The 18,102-nt window shown below is 36.4% G+C and overlaps 1 protein-coding gene across 4 annotated transcripts in view; it reads left to right on the top strand.

Annotated features, from left to right (window-relative positions):
* Nucleotides 1-18,102, top strand: part of Ptprk (protein tyrosine phosphatase, receptor type, K) — a 515,496-nt gene that overhangs the window by 174,620 nt on the left and 322,774 nt on the right. For all 4 annotated transcript variants that reach the window (XM_013026890.1, XM_013026891.1, XM_013026889.1 and 1 more), the window contains exon 3: nucleotides 1,723-1,994. In XM_013026890.1, coding sequence (XP_012882344.1) covers nucleotides 1,723-1,994 — 272 coding nt within the window. The remainder of the gene's footprint in view (nucleotides 1-1,722; nucleotides 1,995-18,102) is intronic.

The following is an 18,102-nucleotide window of genomic DNA, read 5'->3' as shown; positions in this document are numbered from 1 at the left end:
TAATTAAAATAGGACACAAAGCATATTTTATTACAAAATTTATTTTTATCAAAGGAGAAATGACTATTATGAAGCGAGTAAGTCATTTAGCAATCATTACATTAAAATTTATCATCAGAAGCCATATTGACACAAACTTGTAAACGTGATTTAGATAGACTACAGTGACTGTACATCACTGAAAAAAATGTTGTAGCAATATAGAAATGGGTAAGCAAAAAGTAAGGCCTGAAAACATAAATAACTGACCTCGGATTATAGTCCTGATACTAGGTAAGAGCAATAGGTTTGCTAAGTACTAATGAACCTGGGAGACATCTTGTGAAATCAGCTCTTGCTTCTAGCATGTAGATATTAAATAATAGAAAATTAGATTAGGAAATAGGATATCCTATTATAAAAAGATACAGTCTTTACAAAAATATACACAGATTATTTATTTTATTAATGTGTCACATTTGGGAATCAAGAAGAAAAAGAAAACAAAAAGAATTCCAGCTGTCAGAAGAGATGAGAACTTGAAGATTGAAACTTGAAGTGAACAATAATACCATCCATTGCTTTTGTAGTTTGTGTACATAATAAAGAGGTAGAAAAAACTCTAGAACCACAGTTCACCACTCCATAGGTATTGGTCAGATTTGAAATCTGTTTGCTGACATAGTTGACTTTCTCCTCTCTTCCACAATTCAAACTTCTTGCTTGAGATTTGATGAACCAGTTAAGAAGAGTAGTCATTGCTTGTTTGATGTGTCTTAGGTATATGTTATAGTTTTCTGGTGAGAATACAGAGATTGGATTAGTAGTTAGAGATACAACTGAGTTTTATATCATTAATACCTTTTGTCTAAAAGAGGGGGGGTGTTTATGACAGAACTGTTAATCTACGTTAAATATGACAGACTGGTTTATTGGTATTTTGTGTGCTATATGATCTCTGTTAAGCCAACTGTTGGATGGAAACAACTGCTTTTCCTGGATAGGCTCTTGAATTCATTTAGCAATCCTGTTTTTTTTTTTTTTTTTGCTAGGCACTATGTAATTTTGCCTGCAGTGAAATCTGCAGTAAGTTGTGCAAAGATTGAACGTCACCTCCTTATTGTTTGTGACCTCATGATACACGACCCAAAGATTGTGTAATAGGTTAGTCTCATGCTCAGATTTTGCTGCCTTAGAACACCATAGAACATTGCAGAATTGTAGCCGATAGGAAATGGGCTGACAACTTAGTGGGTGAGATGATACCCAAGTGTTAGTTTTAGAAAACTTTAACATTAGCCTGTATCCTAACTCTAGAAGTTGGGCAGAGGTTTAAAGTGATTAATAAATGGAAATTGTCCAAATAATAATCCTGGGTTTTGAAATCTACAATAAACTCATTGCCTGTACCGTCTGATTTCTGTGCCTTAATATTCTGAATAGAGTAAAAAGAAAGGTGTTTTTTCTATCTTTATCAGTTTTAGGAGGACTAAAGGACTAATGAGATCTGAATTCGAACTAGATTCGACCTGTTCACTCAGAAGTTGTTTTTGTTGTTGTTGTTGTTGTTTTTTAAATTTTTTGATGCTGGACTTGGTGCTGTCCCTTAGCTCTTTCAGTTGAGGCTGCACTTTACCATGTTAGCCACAGCTCCACCTCAGGACTAGTATCTTTTAATTGTCATACATTCCAATTTGGCTTACCTATTCATGTAATTTTGTATTATTTGTGATCTCATTTCAGGTTCATATATGATAGTGGATTCTTCAAATCATGACCCTGGAGAAAAAGCCCGACTTCAGCTGCCCACAATGAAGGAGAATGACACTCACTGCATTGATTTCAGTTACTTGTTATATAGCCAAAATGGGTTGAATCCTGGCACTTTGAACATATTAGTGAGGGTGAATAAAGGACCTCTTGCTAATCCAATTTGGAATGTGACTGGATTCACTGGGAGAGACTGGCTTCGAGCTGAGCTAGCAGTGAGCACCTTTTGGCCCAACGAGTATCAGGTAATAATCTCGGATTTTCTGCATTATTGTCTTTAATATTGGATGTTGCTCTATGTATAATTTGTAGACATAAACATTGGCCCCACAGTATGAAAGAGTTTGTCCCTTTTCTCTTCCCTTACCATTATTCTTTCAATATGTTGGCATAAAACCTACTTGGTGGAGAAAATATTTCCACACATAGGGGAAAAAATGTAGGTTGAGGTCCAAAATTTGTTTTGTGTTTGGCAAAAACTACTTATTGGAAATCATATTTCTATGGCTTTGTTCAGAAAGAAAAAGTCTCTTTTGATTTGACTGTAATATTTGGACTAAATTGGTATACTGATTTCTTGAAAATAACATTTGGAAAATGAACATGAAACAGTATTTCATGAAATATTATCTTGAGGGGGAGGCTTTTTTGATTGATTATTTATATTTTTGTCAACTAAACGGAGTATAAAAATAAGCAAACTAAAAAGACAAGTTGTCTCTACATCTTTGAATTTTTCCCTCCAGAAATGCTTCATCTTCTTATGATTAAATCAGACCATGAATAACATAAATAAATGATGTAGGTTTATCTGACTGCCATTTACACCACCACCACCAAAAACCTCATAAAAGAACCCATTTACCATTTTGAAGACTTGTTCAGTAACATTGCCTGTGAGGTTCAGTACCTGGAAATAGTTTCTTTTGTAAAACTGTGTGTGTGTGTGTGTGTGTGTGTGTGTGTGTGTGTGTGTGTGTGTGTTAGACCATGAGATTTAAATGTTAATAGAATTGCTTATTTTTGGCGTACTGTAGAAACTAATGACCCTGTCTTTGTTCAACATTTTACTTTATGATTGTCAGTTCCTAGCATATAAGGTAATAACAGTTTTATTTGTGTTTTTGTTTTAATGTCTGTTTCTTCAAGTTAGGTTTGTTTTCTTTCCTGAAGATGACACACTCAATGCTTTTTCAATGCATTTTCTTGAGATGGTATTTTTTCTGTCTTATTTAATGTTTCTTACATCCTCGGCATGGCCCTCATGGGTAAAGTTCTCATTTTGGGGACAAGTGTCATGAGATGTCTGTGGATTTTCATTCAGTAGTTGTTAACTCTATCATTTTTGAAAAGAAGAATGTTTCTCTTCAGTCTGGGAGAGTTACTGCATTTTTAGGGCTCTCGGCTTTGGGAGGGCTGTGAATATGGCACAAGGTGTGTGTGTGTGTGTGTGTGTGTGTGTGTGTGTGTAACTTACACTAAAACAATGACTGTTAGATAAGAACACTTGAATCTGACTTCTGTAGTTTGATAACTGTCATCACTGGGTCACTTCACAATGCATTATCAGCATACTGACTTCATGAGAGTCTCGCTCTGAAGCTTAGCGTAACACTGTAGAAGAATCTGTTATTCAGCAGAATAAAACTGTCAACATTGAGATTCCATTAAATTCATCTCCCCTAAATAAGGAAAGTTAACAACATCATTACAGATGTGAGGGCTGGAATCTGATTGTCTGTATTCAAACATGTTGGTTTTTTGCTTCCTGTGTAGATAGTTTTTGATGTTTTAGGAATCATACTCCTTTAAAAACTAATCAACATAGAAAAAAGTTTTGGTAAACCCAACTGTGGCCTCTGTTTTCCCCTTTCATAACTAAGGAAAGACCTTATCATAGCTATTTTCCCTCTTTTAAAAGATCAATTTCTGAGTCATTTATTAATTAAACTCTTATGGTACAAATGAAATATTAGTCTTAATATTGAGAAATAGTGCCTCGAACTGGGTGAGTGAGTCTTTGTTTAGTCTCATTTTACATCAGGGAGCTTTCTGTGGACCTGTGAAGCAAACTATGTCTGTATTTTTATCATTCATGTTTTTGTTTATTTATAGTGGTTTTTTACTTATCTAGTATTCTCTCAACTGAACCATACCCATAGCCCCTCCTGCTTCAGTTATTTTTTAATAGGGTCTTGCATTTTTTTCCTGGGCTGGCTTGCACTGTTATCCCCTCCTTAGGCCCTTTGTGTAGCTGAACAAATATGCACCACCATTCCTAGCTTTATTGGTTTTGATGGGGTGTTGCTAACATCGCACAGCTTGCCTCAATACAATCACCCCCAAATTCCACCTTCTGAGTAAAGGGGATTTAAAGGGATTAGGCACTGTACCTGGCCTCCAGTAACATCTTGCATAAACAGATTTAAAAATTATTTTCTAAGAAAAAAGAATTTAGAGAGAAAATAGCCTATCCTTAGAGATAAAAACCACCACATGCCTGTTTTGAACAAAGAAAATTTGAGATCTCCAACTTGATTCATATATTGTTCATTTAAAAAATTAGAACATGTGATTAGACTTGCCAGGATGAATTATCCTCAGATTTGGACAAACTTATTCAAAGAAATGATCCATTGAATTTTGTAATTTGGTATTTCTACTTTCATTTTGTTGTTACCGTAGTTTGCACAAGTCCATTCTTTGCTCTTTATGGCTCGTCCAACTCATGCAAAAGTACTGGCCTTATCATATGGCAAACTGATTTTTTTCCAGGCACTTTTAAGCAAAAGAAAATCATTGGCTATATACTTTTCATAGCATTTTTCAATTACAGTAATATACCAATACATAAAGCACTGTTTCTCACCTTTGCATTCAGAATAACAAATATCTTTTCATTTCAGCTTTCTAATAATAGAAATTAGATGTTTTGGTCATTGTTGCAAGATACCATTTCATGTGTTTTTATAGGATAAAGGCTGATATCTAGATTTTAAGTTGATTGTTAAATAGAAGATGAAGTATTAAATCTAAGCAAAAAAGATATTATATAAGTTAATATGTATATATTATACAAATAATATATACATTTTAATGCACAATCTATCAGCATACCTTAATACATGTATATTAATTATATTTCATCAATTATATTAACAAAATTATTTATAATATATTAAATTATATTATTATAATTGATAATAGTATATCCATCATAGAATATCATATGCATAATATTATAATGTAACACATCTTATCATTACATTATAAATGAAAATCTGCATACCTTTAAAAGAGTAATTTTCTCCACTCTAGAAAACTGCCCAGTCTTGTATGTATAAAACCAAGTTCTGCTTTGGATTAAATCTATTACTTTCTTACTGAACAGTGAGGTTGTTACTAAATGAGGCAGACAGACGACGTACATAACTTTCAAAACTATTAGAGGAAACCTAATCTGCTGTTTTCCATTAACTGGGTGCACATCATTAATCACAAAAATGGTGCGTGATGAAAACTACAGGGGTTTGGCCAGAAATTGGAAAAGTGACAGTTTAGCAGAAAATCCCTCACCCTCTTCTCCAATTCACTGAAAAACAGGCACTGCATTTTGCAATCCATTCTCTTCCTAATGTTTCTTTCTCTTATTTGAAGAAATATAGGAACAGTAGAAGGAACTTTCTAGTTTTGTCTCCTTTTTTAAAGGGTTTTATTAACGTGTATCCAACTGATTTTGGCAGTAGAAACCTTGATACATTCCAGAAATCCTTCTGGCTTTGGATCTAGAAAAAGATTGGGACTTAACCCAAGGGACCATTTCCCTTAAAAAGAAAGGGGTAGGGGACTTGAAAAGATCTAGAGCACAGGGATCTATGTAAGGTCAGGCTCATAAGTGGTCTTGCAAGGAATTAGGAGAGATTAGTCCTGTTATATCTCCTGGGATTTCCCCAAGTTTTGTTAGTCTTCTTTAACCTATATTTAGTCACATTTTGAAAAGGAAGGGTAAAGAGTATTCTGTCCTAGACGTGCCCTACAGATGTACCTTTTTAATTTGTAAGCAGTGCAAGTGATTCCGGCTCATTATTTTTAGTGTTGAGCAATATTTTAGATATTGTTGTCTAATCAATACTCATTCTCCTCCTCATTTCTATATTGACAGGATTTCATTTGCTTTGCTTTTCTTCCCCATTCCTTTCTGGGATAGGAGTGGTTTTATATGCTTCTAGTTAATGAGTTAGAAGGAAATTTTGCCAGGGGACATCATGCCAGAGAGAGGCAAGTTACTGCATGAGCCCGTGATGCCTTGAACTAGTGAAGACATCTTGTCACTATGAAGAAATGAATAGTTTAGCCATGATGGTGTTAGAAAAATGTGTGACAGAGCCTATGCCATACTCTTCAACAAAGTAGCAACAATGATAAAAATAGTATCACTTAGCCAGGTGCCAGTGGCTCAAGCCTGTAATCGTAGCTATTGAGGAGGCTGAGATCTGAGGATCACAGTTCAAAGCCATCCCCGGCAGGAAAGTCTGTGAGACTCTTATCTCCAATAAACTACTAGAAAACCGGAAGTGGCACTGTGGCTCAAGCCATAGAGTGCACTCCTTGAGTTGAAGAGTGTAGGGATAGTGCCCAAGCCCAGAGATCAAGCCCCAGGACCAATCAAAAAAAAAAAAGTATCACTGTTATTTAAACAGCATTTACATGAGTAATCTGCTGCACAACCAAAATCTTTCAAAAATATCATGTCCCATTTTTTGAGCTCTTAACATCTGTGACATGAAAGAACTATCAAGGAATCTATGAATGAAGTAATTCACATTTCTATCCCAGTTGGATATAGAAAACAAGTGTACATAATTGGAAAGCCAGTAGGCTCCATGACAATGGAACAAGGATTTTAAAGGGGTGGAAAGAAAGGAAAGGAAAAGAAAGCAAAGTTGATGTATTGAGTGTCTATCACATGTACATAGACTCTGGGCTGTCTACTTTTGTATGTGTTTATATTTAAGTTGTTTAGTGTTTTGTCAAGTGGTAAGTAGTTTTTAAATCTCTATAGATATGAATAATTTCTGATGCTCTATTGTTGGCTCAAAATTATTATCCATTTTCCATTGTAGTAATTTCAACTGGTTTTAAAAAGTTGGGACTTCTGAATTTGTCCATCATCTATTTTGTTTATGACAACAGTAATTTCCTGACATGTTCACAGTGGTTCACTTTTACATTGGTGAAAATTTACCTCCAGTTTCATAGATGATTAACAAAGTAGCCCTCTGCCTTTTGATCTTCAAAACCCTCTTTGTTGCAATGTAGTGTACTCAGCATGTCTTTGGAGGACTTCCATGTTTTCATAGTCATTCTTTTTCTCAAACTTGTAACTGTGTGTGGCTTCTCCCTGCTCTCCAAGAAGATTTGCTTTTGCTTTAATTACAAAACTTCAACTCTGCTTTAATGTTAATTTCTGCATTGGTTCATCAGTGAATGTTTGTCATATAAGTAAATAAAAATAAATGGGCAGGAGTTCTGCTCCTTAATATCATTTGCATACTAAACAAACGTTGTTCACTCAGTCATACCTGTTTTAACTGAGGGCAGAAGGGGCTGCCACAGAACGCCTTCTAATTTGCTTTGGGGGAATATTTTTATTAAATAATTTAACTCCCTTTTACTAACTGACTGAAAAAATAATGAGCATTAAGGGAAGATAGGTATTATTTGTGGAATTGGTGTCATTTCTTTCCTTAGGAATGTGTTTTATATGAACGGAACAGAGAAGATTGATGTTCTATAGAGTAGTTGAAGAATTGCAGGTTCTTTACCTTCATCTTCAATTTGCATTCAGTTCATGTGACTGAATCTGAGTCAGCATAATTCATATTTCTCATTTTGCCTATGTCTTTATAAATTATGTAGCTCATATTTGTTGAGTCAGTCCTCATGAACTATTATGAAAATCATGAAGCCAGATACATTATTTATCATAAAAATGTGACAACCATTTCATTATGATCAATTTAATGATGTTTCTGACAGTGTGCAATTCTATGTTATAGCCAAAATATAGGCATCACTGTTAAATTAAGTCCAGTTATTTCTCTGCTGATCTGGATAGTCTATTAGAACTGGTTTCGAGTGGCTTTCTAAGCTTGTTCACCTTGGAAGTTTGTTTGACTTCTTTGTCTACTTTCATTTTCAAAGACTGCTTCTGCTTCAGTGTAATCTGCATGCAATTTGGGCACACAATGTTGGCTTTTTAAAAGAAAAAGAAAAGCAGATGACATTATGTTTTTTGTCTAAAATTAACTTTTTTTTGCTATGGGGGTGCCAGATTCATTTCTTAGATCATAATAAGAAAGTAAGGGGATGAAATTATTGTAGTACAAATTTCAGTTAAGAGTATAGTAGGAAGGAAACATGAGAAAGGTAGGCATATTGTAGTCCATATTTATTTTTTATCATTCTTTAGGTACAAGAAATCTTATTATTGTGTTGTTAGTAACACAAATTAGAATATAAACAAAAACTGAATATTGTAAATGTAACTAGCTACTTACATCATATAGTAGAAAATTTGTCATTAATTTTACCTGACTTCCTTTTAAAAAGATATTATTAACACTCACCAAAAGCTGGGTCTGGTGGTGCATGAGTATAAGCCCAGTACTTTGGAGCCTAAGTCAGGAGGATCATGAATTTGAGACCACTCTTGGATATTCGGGGACACCCTGAGTCCCTCTTCAAAAAAAAAAAACAGAAAGCAAAACAACTTGTCATTATAAAGTTAACTGCTATATCTTATTTCTGTATTTCATTATAAGTTACCCTTGTATTCAGCATGGAATTCCCTGATGAGCGTAAGATAATAATATTCTTTGAATGATCTTTTAAAAGTCATTCTCAGCTTCCTAGAAGCAGTAAATCAATTCTCATTTTATGTTTAAAAATAAGGTTTGTGGTCCTATATTTGTGCCAAGTAATACTTTAGTAAAGTAATAAGGAAGGAATAATTTTGGCACTTAGATAACAAATCTCTTTAGATCCTAGTGTTTTGCAGCAACAGCACAAATATAAAGATTGGAAACTGACACAGTGCTTCTCTGAATTAATAATTCTTTATTTTTTTATTTTTTTGGGTCCGGTCATGGGGCCTGAACTCTGGTCCTGGGTGCTGTCCCTCAGCTCTTCAGCTTAAGGCTAGCGCTCTACCACTTGAGCCACAGCTCCACTTCCGGCTTTTTTCTTTTTGCTTATGTGGTGCTGAGGAATCGAACCCAGGGCCTCATGCATGTAAGGCAAGCGCTCTATCACTGAGCCACCTTTCCAGCCCTGAACTAATAATTCTTAAAAGACAATTAAGGTTTCATTGTGAATATCAGTGATGCAGCGCTTACAAGGCTCTGAAATCAGTTCAGTTGCATAAACACTAAGACAGATGCCTCTGCTTAGATTTAGTTATAGACTTTGTTTCCTTTTTATCTTTCTTGACATATATTTACATATAAACATATTTGTACATAACATATATATGTTATATAATTATATATTTTATATACAATATACATATGTAACATTTATTATATGCAAATATACCTACTTATGTGTTGGTGGCAGGATAGATGTTATAATAAACAGAACAATAAAGACATAACTCCATATGTATTTATTGAGGCTGAATTCTGCAGAATTAGAAGTGGCAGGTGTCATTAATATATGGTAGTGGGTAATAGAGACTGCTTTGTCAATTGGGTAAATGGTTAAAGTAGATATTATTTGGCCTGGGTGCAATAGAAGGTTCATCTGCTCAAGATGTTTAGAGTATGTTGTAGTACCTTTGGAGTTTTATACCCTGCAAAGTGGGATATTTGCTAGTCCACTCATAGCAGGTGTATTTTGTGAAGCTTAAATGTATGGTAGCAAATAAGAATTGGAACACTTAGGAACTCTCCTGACATTTGAGGGAAGTTCAATACCCAGGGTGAACCCTTGAGACACAGACTAGCCCACAGAAAGACTCCTAGGGCTCACTCTAGGAAAGCATGCTATGGTTTGTTTTTATGTGTGTTAGTTCTTTATATTTCCATAACTTTCATACTTACCACATATTCTGTTTTGTTGATTGAGCAGCCTAATCCATGTTAAGTACTTTCCGGGTACTCGAAAAGTTTCAAGGTTTCTATTATCGCAAAATTGTACTTTATGGGTTGAAAGGGGAAAAAGAAACAGATGGAGAGAGGAGTAGATAAGAAGGAGATTTGAATGCAGTAGGTGCTAAACAGATAATTAAAATAGAAAAAGGTAAGAGGTAGAGTTTTGGAAACAGAGTTAGAGCAGTTGCTTTAAGGAGTGTTTGAGGTGACCTTCAGCTGGCTTCTGACTGATAATAAACAGCTAGCCATTTGAAGGTAGCAGCAGAGGCCTAAGCTGCAGAAAATCCCTAGCAAATCCAAGTCCCTAAATCAAGAAGGAGGGTGGAATGGAGGAGGAACAAAAGTGTCCATAGTGGTCAACATTACCTTTTTCAAGATGGTATGCATAGATTCTAATGAAGTGCATGTCCTTGCAATCTCAGGAAAGTGAATGCTTTTAGAATTTTTGAAATGCATTTTTGTTGTTATTTTGATGTACAGAGGGATTACAGTAACTTAAGTCAGGTAATGAGCTCATTTCTTTTTGACCAGTGTCACGCGTTCCCTCAGTCTCTCTCCCACTTTTTCCCTTTTGTCCCCATCCACAAATTGTATAGTCCATTTTCAACATAATGTCTACTGAGTGTCACTTCTGAGTGTTTCACCCTTTGTCTCACCATCTCTGTGCCCTCCATTGACCCTCTCCAAGACAGGTAAAGGATATCAAGGGATCCTGTTTACTCATTCTTGTTCTCATCTGGGTACCTACTCTTAAGTTTGTGTTCTCTTGAATCTTTTTCTTCTTACTCTATTCACAGCTTTGTTTGTCCTGTTCCAATAATTGTATTGTATTCCCTTGTCTTGAGCTGCTTTATAAATCACTTGCTTTTCTTGGAATGTTAATGCGCTGATGTTGAGTTCCTCAGGTACTGCCAGTGTTTCTTTTAAAGTATTGCCAAAGTTTTTTTTTTTCTTTTTCCTTAAAGCTAAAGCTCAATCTTTAATCTGAACTCCTTATAATTTAGTGTTCATCAACTGTTCCAATCTGTTACTATTACTTTTGGGAAAGGGGTAATAGGATTTAAATATAGGGCCTCTCACTTGCTGAGCTTTTATTATTGACAGGTACTTGACCTATATCTTCATCTCAACTTTGTGCTCATTTTTCTCTGCTGGGGCCAGCTTTGAACTGTTATCCTCTAGATCTCAGCATTCTGAGTAGCTACACTAATAGGGGTGAGCCACTGGTTCCCTGCTGTCCAATCTCTTGGTTTTTAACTTTGTTTTTATAGGCATTTCTTGCTTTGATCAAACTTCTTTAATCTTTGAACAATTTAGGAACATTTTTTTCTTTTTGTTAATTTATACTTGTTACATATACCTCCAAATTACCTCTGTTTCTTCTTTTCATCCTTAGGTTAAGTTCATCTTTGAAGAGGATCTGAGTGTGTGATACAGGCAATGTAATATATGGTATTTTGTATATTAGAATATAATTAACATATTCATCTTCACAATAGTTTTATGAGATCACCAGGAAAGGAGAAACTATGAATATTTTTAAATAAAGATACAGTTCAGTTATTGACCATAGGCCACATTGCTAACTAGAATTCAGCTAAGTCTCCTTACTACTAGTGTACTGTGAAATTCCAGTTTATTGTGTGAAGTGTTTATTGATCATCATTTTGCAGTCTTGGTTCCAGAGAAAATTTGGTTTGCTGGTTAAATTTTCAGCGATGGTATAAGAGGAAGATTGTAATTTCATGTCCACAGAATTTCTCAGAAAAATAATTCATTAAAAATATTGGTTATCTAGATAGCCGCCAGTGGTTCACATCTGTAATTCTAGCTACTTAAGCATGCTAACATCTGAGGATCCCAGTTCTAAAACAGCCATGACAGGAAAGTCTGTGAGTCTCTTATCTCCACTAAACTACAGGGGGAAAAAAAAAAAACGGAAGTGGGACTGTGGCTCAAGTGTCGAATATCTGTCTATCTATCTATCTATTATCTATCTATCTATCTATCTATCTATCTCAAGGTTATAATATATATGCATATATATACTATGTTAAGATTTCTTTTGAAATGTTAAGGGGTTATATGGATTTGCTATGCAAAAATTGAATGCAGGAAGTAAGTTGAACCCTTGAGGGACAGAACTATTGTGAAATGAATTAAATTCATTGTCATAAGCAAGTACTGTGTTGCTACAACCTACCTAAGCATTAGCCGGGGCTCTGAAAGTAGACAAAAGGGTATCATCTCAATTTTATTTTTATTTTTCTTAAGAGAATATTAAATTCTCTAAAGTAGTTTCTCACTTGTTGGTAGTTTTTTACTGGTAGGTGAGGGTTAAATGGAGTTTTCCTATATAATTATCTCCCATGCTATCTGTGGTATAAAAAGCTGTAATAAAGCAACAGGCAAGAATGTCTTTGATGGAGACATTACATCCATATTGGCATATCTTTGCCTGTTACATGTCTAAAGGTGGAGAGAAGTGAGAAAAACAATACTACTAAAGGAGCTCCAAGAGGCGAGAAGTGTTTACCTTCTATGATCAGAAAGCTGGGAGTGTGTTTGTAAAGGCTGGCTGGCAAGGATTTGGGGATGTGGTTTGGGCTTCACAGTACTAATGGCTAGCTACCAGCCTCAGGTGGGTAGAGGTGAGAATGATCACAGTGAGTACTTCAGCCACCACACTGGCCTGGCTGAAATGAAGAGTAGATGTAGATTATTCTGAATAAGTTGGGCCCTATTGTGGAGAGGTTTCCAAGTGCAGGCCAAGAGAATTGTCTGTTCATTTTGATTCCAAATTCTTATAAAGTCATCTGAAGAGGCTAGTCATCACTGCACTGTGATGACAGGAGTGGTTTTCAGAGTCATTGTAAGGCTACAGCTCAGCAGATCAAAAGTGGGCTTGCCCTCAGTCAGCGTTTGCCAGTCATGCATAGACTACTGTCCCTGACTCACACCTGTCTCTTCAAACTACACTCTTGAAGTTGGGATGTTTCACATTACCTGAGAGGTGCAAGGCATTTTTTTTCTTCCCTTCTTGCAGGTATAGATTGATTTGAAAACTAATCCGATTTTGGCATACAACTTCACATTTAAAAAAATTAGAGGGGGCCTATTCAAGAATTCTTCCTTTTCAACAGAACTGCTGTCTTTTTGTTCAGTTCTGCTTCTTTCTGTGGGGCTCACTGGGGAACTTGCCCTTATTATAGAAGATGAAGGATGCCCAGATGATGCTCTTCTCCTCCATCTGCCTGCTAAGTCCTTAATCTTCTACACCTGTGTGGCTTCTAATCTTTTATTTGCTGTATGTGTCAGTAGTTCCAAGGCGGGTGTCGCATATGCCAAGCAACTTTCCCTGTGCTGTGAAAGGGCATGCTGCGCCCCCAGATTGCCGGGGAAATAAAGTGGGCTGCTGTTCACAAAATGGGCCTGTGGGCTTAATGCAACCCAGTCCGGAAGTGGCAGTCAGTCACTCTACAACCAGGAGTGCCCCATTGATTGGCAGCAGGAAGCTCCTTGTTCATCTTGAGAGTTCCTTTTGCTGGGCTACTGGCCTATGAGAATTGAGTTCACTGCTTTTATGCTGCAGTTAAAGGGCCAGACTCCTTTTCTTTTTGCCTTTTCCTCCTGGGTTTGGAATCAATTGAGTTATTTAGTAATAGCCCTGAGCTGGAAGGCATGATAGTTTTATGTGAGTTTGCTTTTGGATTTGCTTTTGCTTCTTTTTTTTTTTTTTTTTTTTTTAGAACATCTAGCAGAGACTACAGGAAGCAAAGTTATCCATGGCTTCTTACTAATCTCTATCCTAATTTAAATTCCATGGATGACCATGTCAAGAGGTTATGCCCTGAATTGAATTTCATCCTGGAGTCCCACTCAAGTTTGAGGAGAGCTCATGTTGCAGAAATAATCCTCTTACCTTCAGCCACATAAACCTTCCTAACAAATCATCTCTACCTCCAAGGAGACCATACCTATCCATCAGTTAGCTTACAGAGTGAATGGGAACGAAACAGAAGGTGCAATCCACATCCTGTTATCCAGGGAAATGCCTTATTATCTGCAAGTCAAATGAAACATATTGGGCTAAGACCGTTGCTCACTCACTAAAATGACAAAATGAGGAGAGAAGAGGGGAGGAGAGAAGGACAAGACTAAGGGAGAAGAGGAAGGAAGGAAGGAAGGAAAAACCCCAATGATTTTCATTGTGTAATATTAGCTCTGATATAAATGGATGGCCTGGTTTGTAGAAGCATATATTGAAAAATGTGTTTTTTTCAATATTGCTACACTAAACAAGAAACAAGTTTTTAAGAATTTAATTTATTTTTTTTTTCAAGGAGGGAGGGTGTTATTAGAGTTTGAACTCAAGGGTTTACTACTTGCTGGGCAGGTGCTCTAACACTTGAACCATGCCTTATACCCTTCTTTGCCTTATTTATTTTTTGTTTTTGGATAAAGTTAGATATTTTTGCCCATGACTGGCCTAGGAACACACTCCCCATACCCATCCCTTTCAAGTACTTAGAAACACATGTGCATTCCCCCATATCCAGCTGTGTGGTGAGATGAGGATCTCAGTAACTTTTGCCTAGACTGACCTCAAACTGCAATCCTCCTTAACTTCCATTTCTGAGTAGCTGAGATTACAATTATGAGTCAACACACAAAGCCAGAAGGAAATTCTTAAATGATTGTTTTGGATCAGAATGCTCAGAGCAAGTGAACTGGTATCGGACTACAGAAGAGGGGATTGGCTCCAATAATGATGACTACTTATTAATCTAGAAGAATAACAAAAAATAGAAGTACCTTAGTTTGCAGAGAATTGTGTGGAAAATACCACTCCATTCCTGAGCATTATTGAAAGTCTTGTCCTAATTACAAGTTGCTTAGCTTGGGAGCCAGTGACTACATTGAGAACTTGGCCTCCTGGTGATTATGTAGCAGCTCCTACCACATTCCAGGATGTTTGTCACCATCCATAATGTTGGAGACCAACACTGCTGCATCAGCTCTGGGATACTTCTGGACTGATTCAATGATCCCCAGAGAGTTCTGGTTCCTCCTGGACCTTAGACTCACTCACCCGTTTCTGCCTTCAGCCTTGGTCCCTGAGGCTCTATTTCTAATCTTTATCCTCTCCCTGACCTCCGAAGAACCATTCCCCTATTAGGAAAGAATCTTGCTCTGGATCAAGAGTTAAGAAAATAGGGGAGTGAGAGAGGTGATGCTTCTAATATAATCTTCAATAATGCTCATTATTAAAAACTAATCCTAGTGAGTACTTAATTGATTTAGAGTCTCTGTTAAGTTACAAGGCAATGAACTGAGCAAGTATTCTGTAGCAAGGCTGTAATTTGTAACCTATTGACCTATTTTTTTTTTTGACTGTTGACTGGTCAGGTATTTTAATAGGGAATATCAGTCCCAGAGTGTTTGAATGCCCAAAGTTAAAATATTATTTATTTAGATCTATACCCTCAACTTTTTTTCTGTGGTGTCTTTGTGATGATTTTCTCTGGTTCATAAGAGACCCCAGATAATCTCTCTCTCTATCTGTGCATTTCTATGTTTAAGATGTCATAATGAATCTCCTTGCTTTGTACAACTAATCTATGCTAATAAGTGTTTTTTAATAAAGTGAACACAGTCCTTATGTACAATGAAACTTTACAGGAAAACTTCTTTACATGGAAGCTCTCTCTAATTTGTTTTGTCTGTCTTTTCTTTCATGAATAACCATGACTTACATGTGACATTGGATAAAATGAGAACCACTTTTTTTCTTCTCAGCTAACAGTCCACACTCTCTTTTTATTCTTTATCTCTCTTTTTCTGATCTTCCTTCTTTCCTGTTCTCTTCATATAAGCAGTTTTATTTTATAGATATCTATTCTCAGTAAAGCATTGTATGAATTGCTAACTGTGCATAGGAAATGAAAAGTAGAAAAACAAACATATGTATCCATACACCTGCTTAGTTAGCTAGTGATGTAGCTCAGTGACAGTGTGTGCCTTGCACAGCACAAGGTCCAGGGTTCTGCTCTCCTCCCCCACATCCCTGGTTTGTGTGTGTTTATCACTTACAACCATGATAGTTATTTGTCTTATACATTATAATGCGTCATTATAATGGGGTAGTTACATAAGTTAACATATATTTGGTAAAAATTTGACTCCCTTATTTGAAGTGGTATCACTGTCAGTAGCAATATTGAATATAAAGTAGCTGTGTTTCTCCTTTAAAATAATTTTTTTGAAAAATTAAGAAGTTGTACAAAGTAAGTGCTGTTTAACAAAACAGTTATGAATACAGTGCATCTTAATCAGTGTCACCACTTCAACATTCTCACCCCTCCTCCCAGCCCTTCCTTCACAGATTATGTGGAAAGAGCTCTTCTATCCCCCCTGTATTTTCCAGTGAAGAGCAGAAAGCGCCATTATGGCTTTCATAATGTGTTAAAGTAAGCCACGGACAAAATATCTACACACTCCAGGGTGGTTTTAATGCTTCAGAACTGAGGAAGTTCTAAGTAGTGATAGGATTTTCCCTGGCTGTGTTTCATTCCAGCTAAAAGGCAGCCTTTGTCTTCTGAAGGTCAACTTCTCTGTTGTTTCAACAGGTAGCTAGACTTTAAATAATTGTTAAAATGAATGCTAGAGTGGAGATAATCAACTCTTATAACTTCCATCGCTGTGGAAATCTTCTGTCCTTTAAATTCGAAGGTGGTGTAAAGAAAATCTTATGTCAGAAACATTGAAAACATTGCTTGAACAATTTATGTTAAAGCACTAAAATTATGCACTGCATCTGTATGCCAAAGCACTAACTTTAGTCTTATAGGTTAATTCAATCAATATAGCAGATATTATTTTAACAGGTAAGGTAATAAAGAAAATATATAAACAAAATATATAATTCGTAGTAGAGCCTTGTGTGGCACCATGAAATGCTATGAGGCCATATTAAATAATTTCATTATAGGGCTGGGAAGGTGGCTCAGTGGTAGAGTGCTTGCCTTGCATGCATCAGGCCCTGGGTTCGATTCCTCAGCACCACATAAGCAAAAAGCAAAAAGCTGGAAGTGGTGCTGTGGCTCAAGTGGTAGAGCACTAGCCTTGAGCTGAAGAGCTGAGGGACAGCGTCCAGGCCCAGAGTTCAGGCCCCATGACCGGACCCAAAAATAAGAAAGAAAGAAAAACAATTTCATTATAAAGTAACTTAGACATTGACATTGGAAGAAATGATGAGACATGTAGTAGCACCAACAGATGTGATTTCCAAGTATATATTCTTTGTTCTAGGGATATTCAGGACTAGTGGTGCCTTTATACTTACAGCCTTCTACTCTCCAAGGACATCTCCTCATAGACTGACAAGAGACCAGATCTCTTTAAAGCAATACCAATGACAAGGAACTGCCCCAGTTATAGAAAGGTACAGTTCAGAGGACAAGACAAAGAGGCTAACTTTGACAGAAAGAGAGAGAGAGAGAGAGAGAGAGGCTAACTTTGGAAGATCTATTTTAGAAATGGGGAGCTAAAGGTCAATATTGGACTCATCTGACTTGAGATACCTGTTGTGATTTAGGTAAGAGATGGGGATTGATGGATTGAAATATCCAGTCGCAGTGCCGGTGGGCTGAATCCATTAATTTCAGAACTGATAGTGGTGATAAGTTACTTGGTACATGACTTTAAGGGAAAGAAACTAGAGATGATGCCAAGTTTTCTAATTTTATAGGTCCGTATGTGGTCTATACCTGCTTTATTCAGTTACGGGCTAATTGATAAGTAGGAAAATAGTGTGTGTCTGTGTATTTGTCCCCCCCCCCTGCCCCATATGTATGTACATATATACTCAGAGTTGTAGGAATAGGACATGCTGATTGTATGCTAGTTATGTGGATTTAATTCATAGTTGGAATGTCTGAGAAACAGGAGACATCTTAACTACAGAGATCAAAGTAAAGAGACTGATGTAAGTAAGAGGAAGCTATTGTTGACCAAGAATAGATAGAATCAGAGGCAGGTGTCTTGGGCAACCTATGGAATAGTTCAATAAGGCCAGTCCTCAATGACACCTTTGAAAGGAGATGCAAAAATACAAAGAGTTCAGAGAAACCTGTGATTGTGCTGGAAATTTAGAGAAGAGAGTATTTTTGAGAGGAGTTAGATGAGTGTACTAGCCCCA

This window comes from Dipodomys ordii, unplaced genomic scaffold (genome assembly GCF_000151885.1).
Source record: "Dipodomys ordii isolate 6190 unplaced genomic scaffold, Dord_2.0 Scaffold97, whole genome shotgun sequence".
In the NCBI taxonomy this organism is placed as follows: domain Eukaryota; kingdom Metazoa; phylum Chordata; class Mammalia; order Rodentia; family Heteromyidae; genus Dipodomys; species Dipodomys ordii.
Note: the sequence above shows the minus strand (reverse complement) of the source record. Positions and strands in the feature narration are given on the sequence as shown.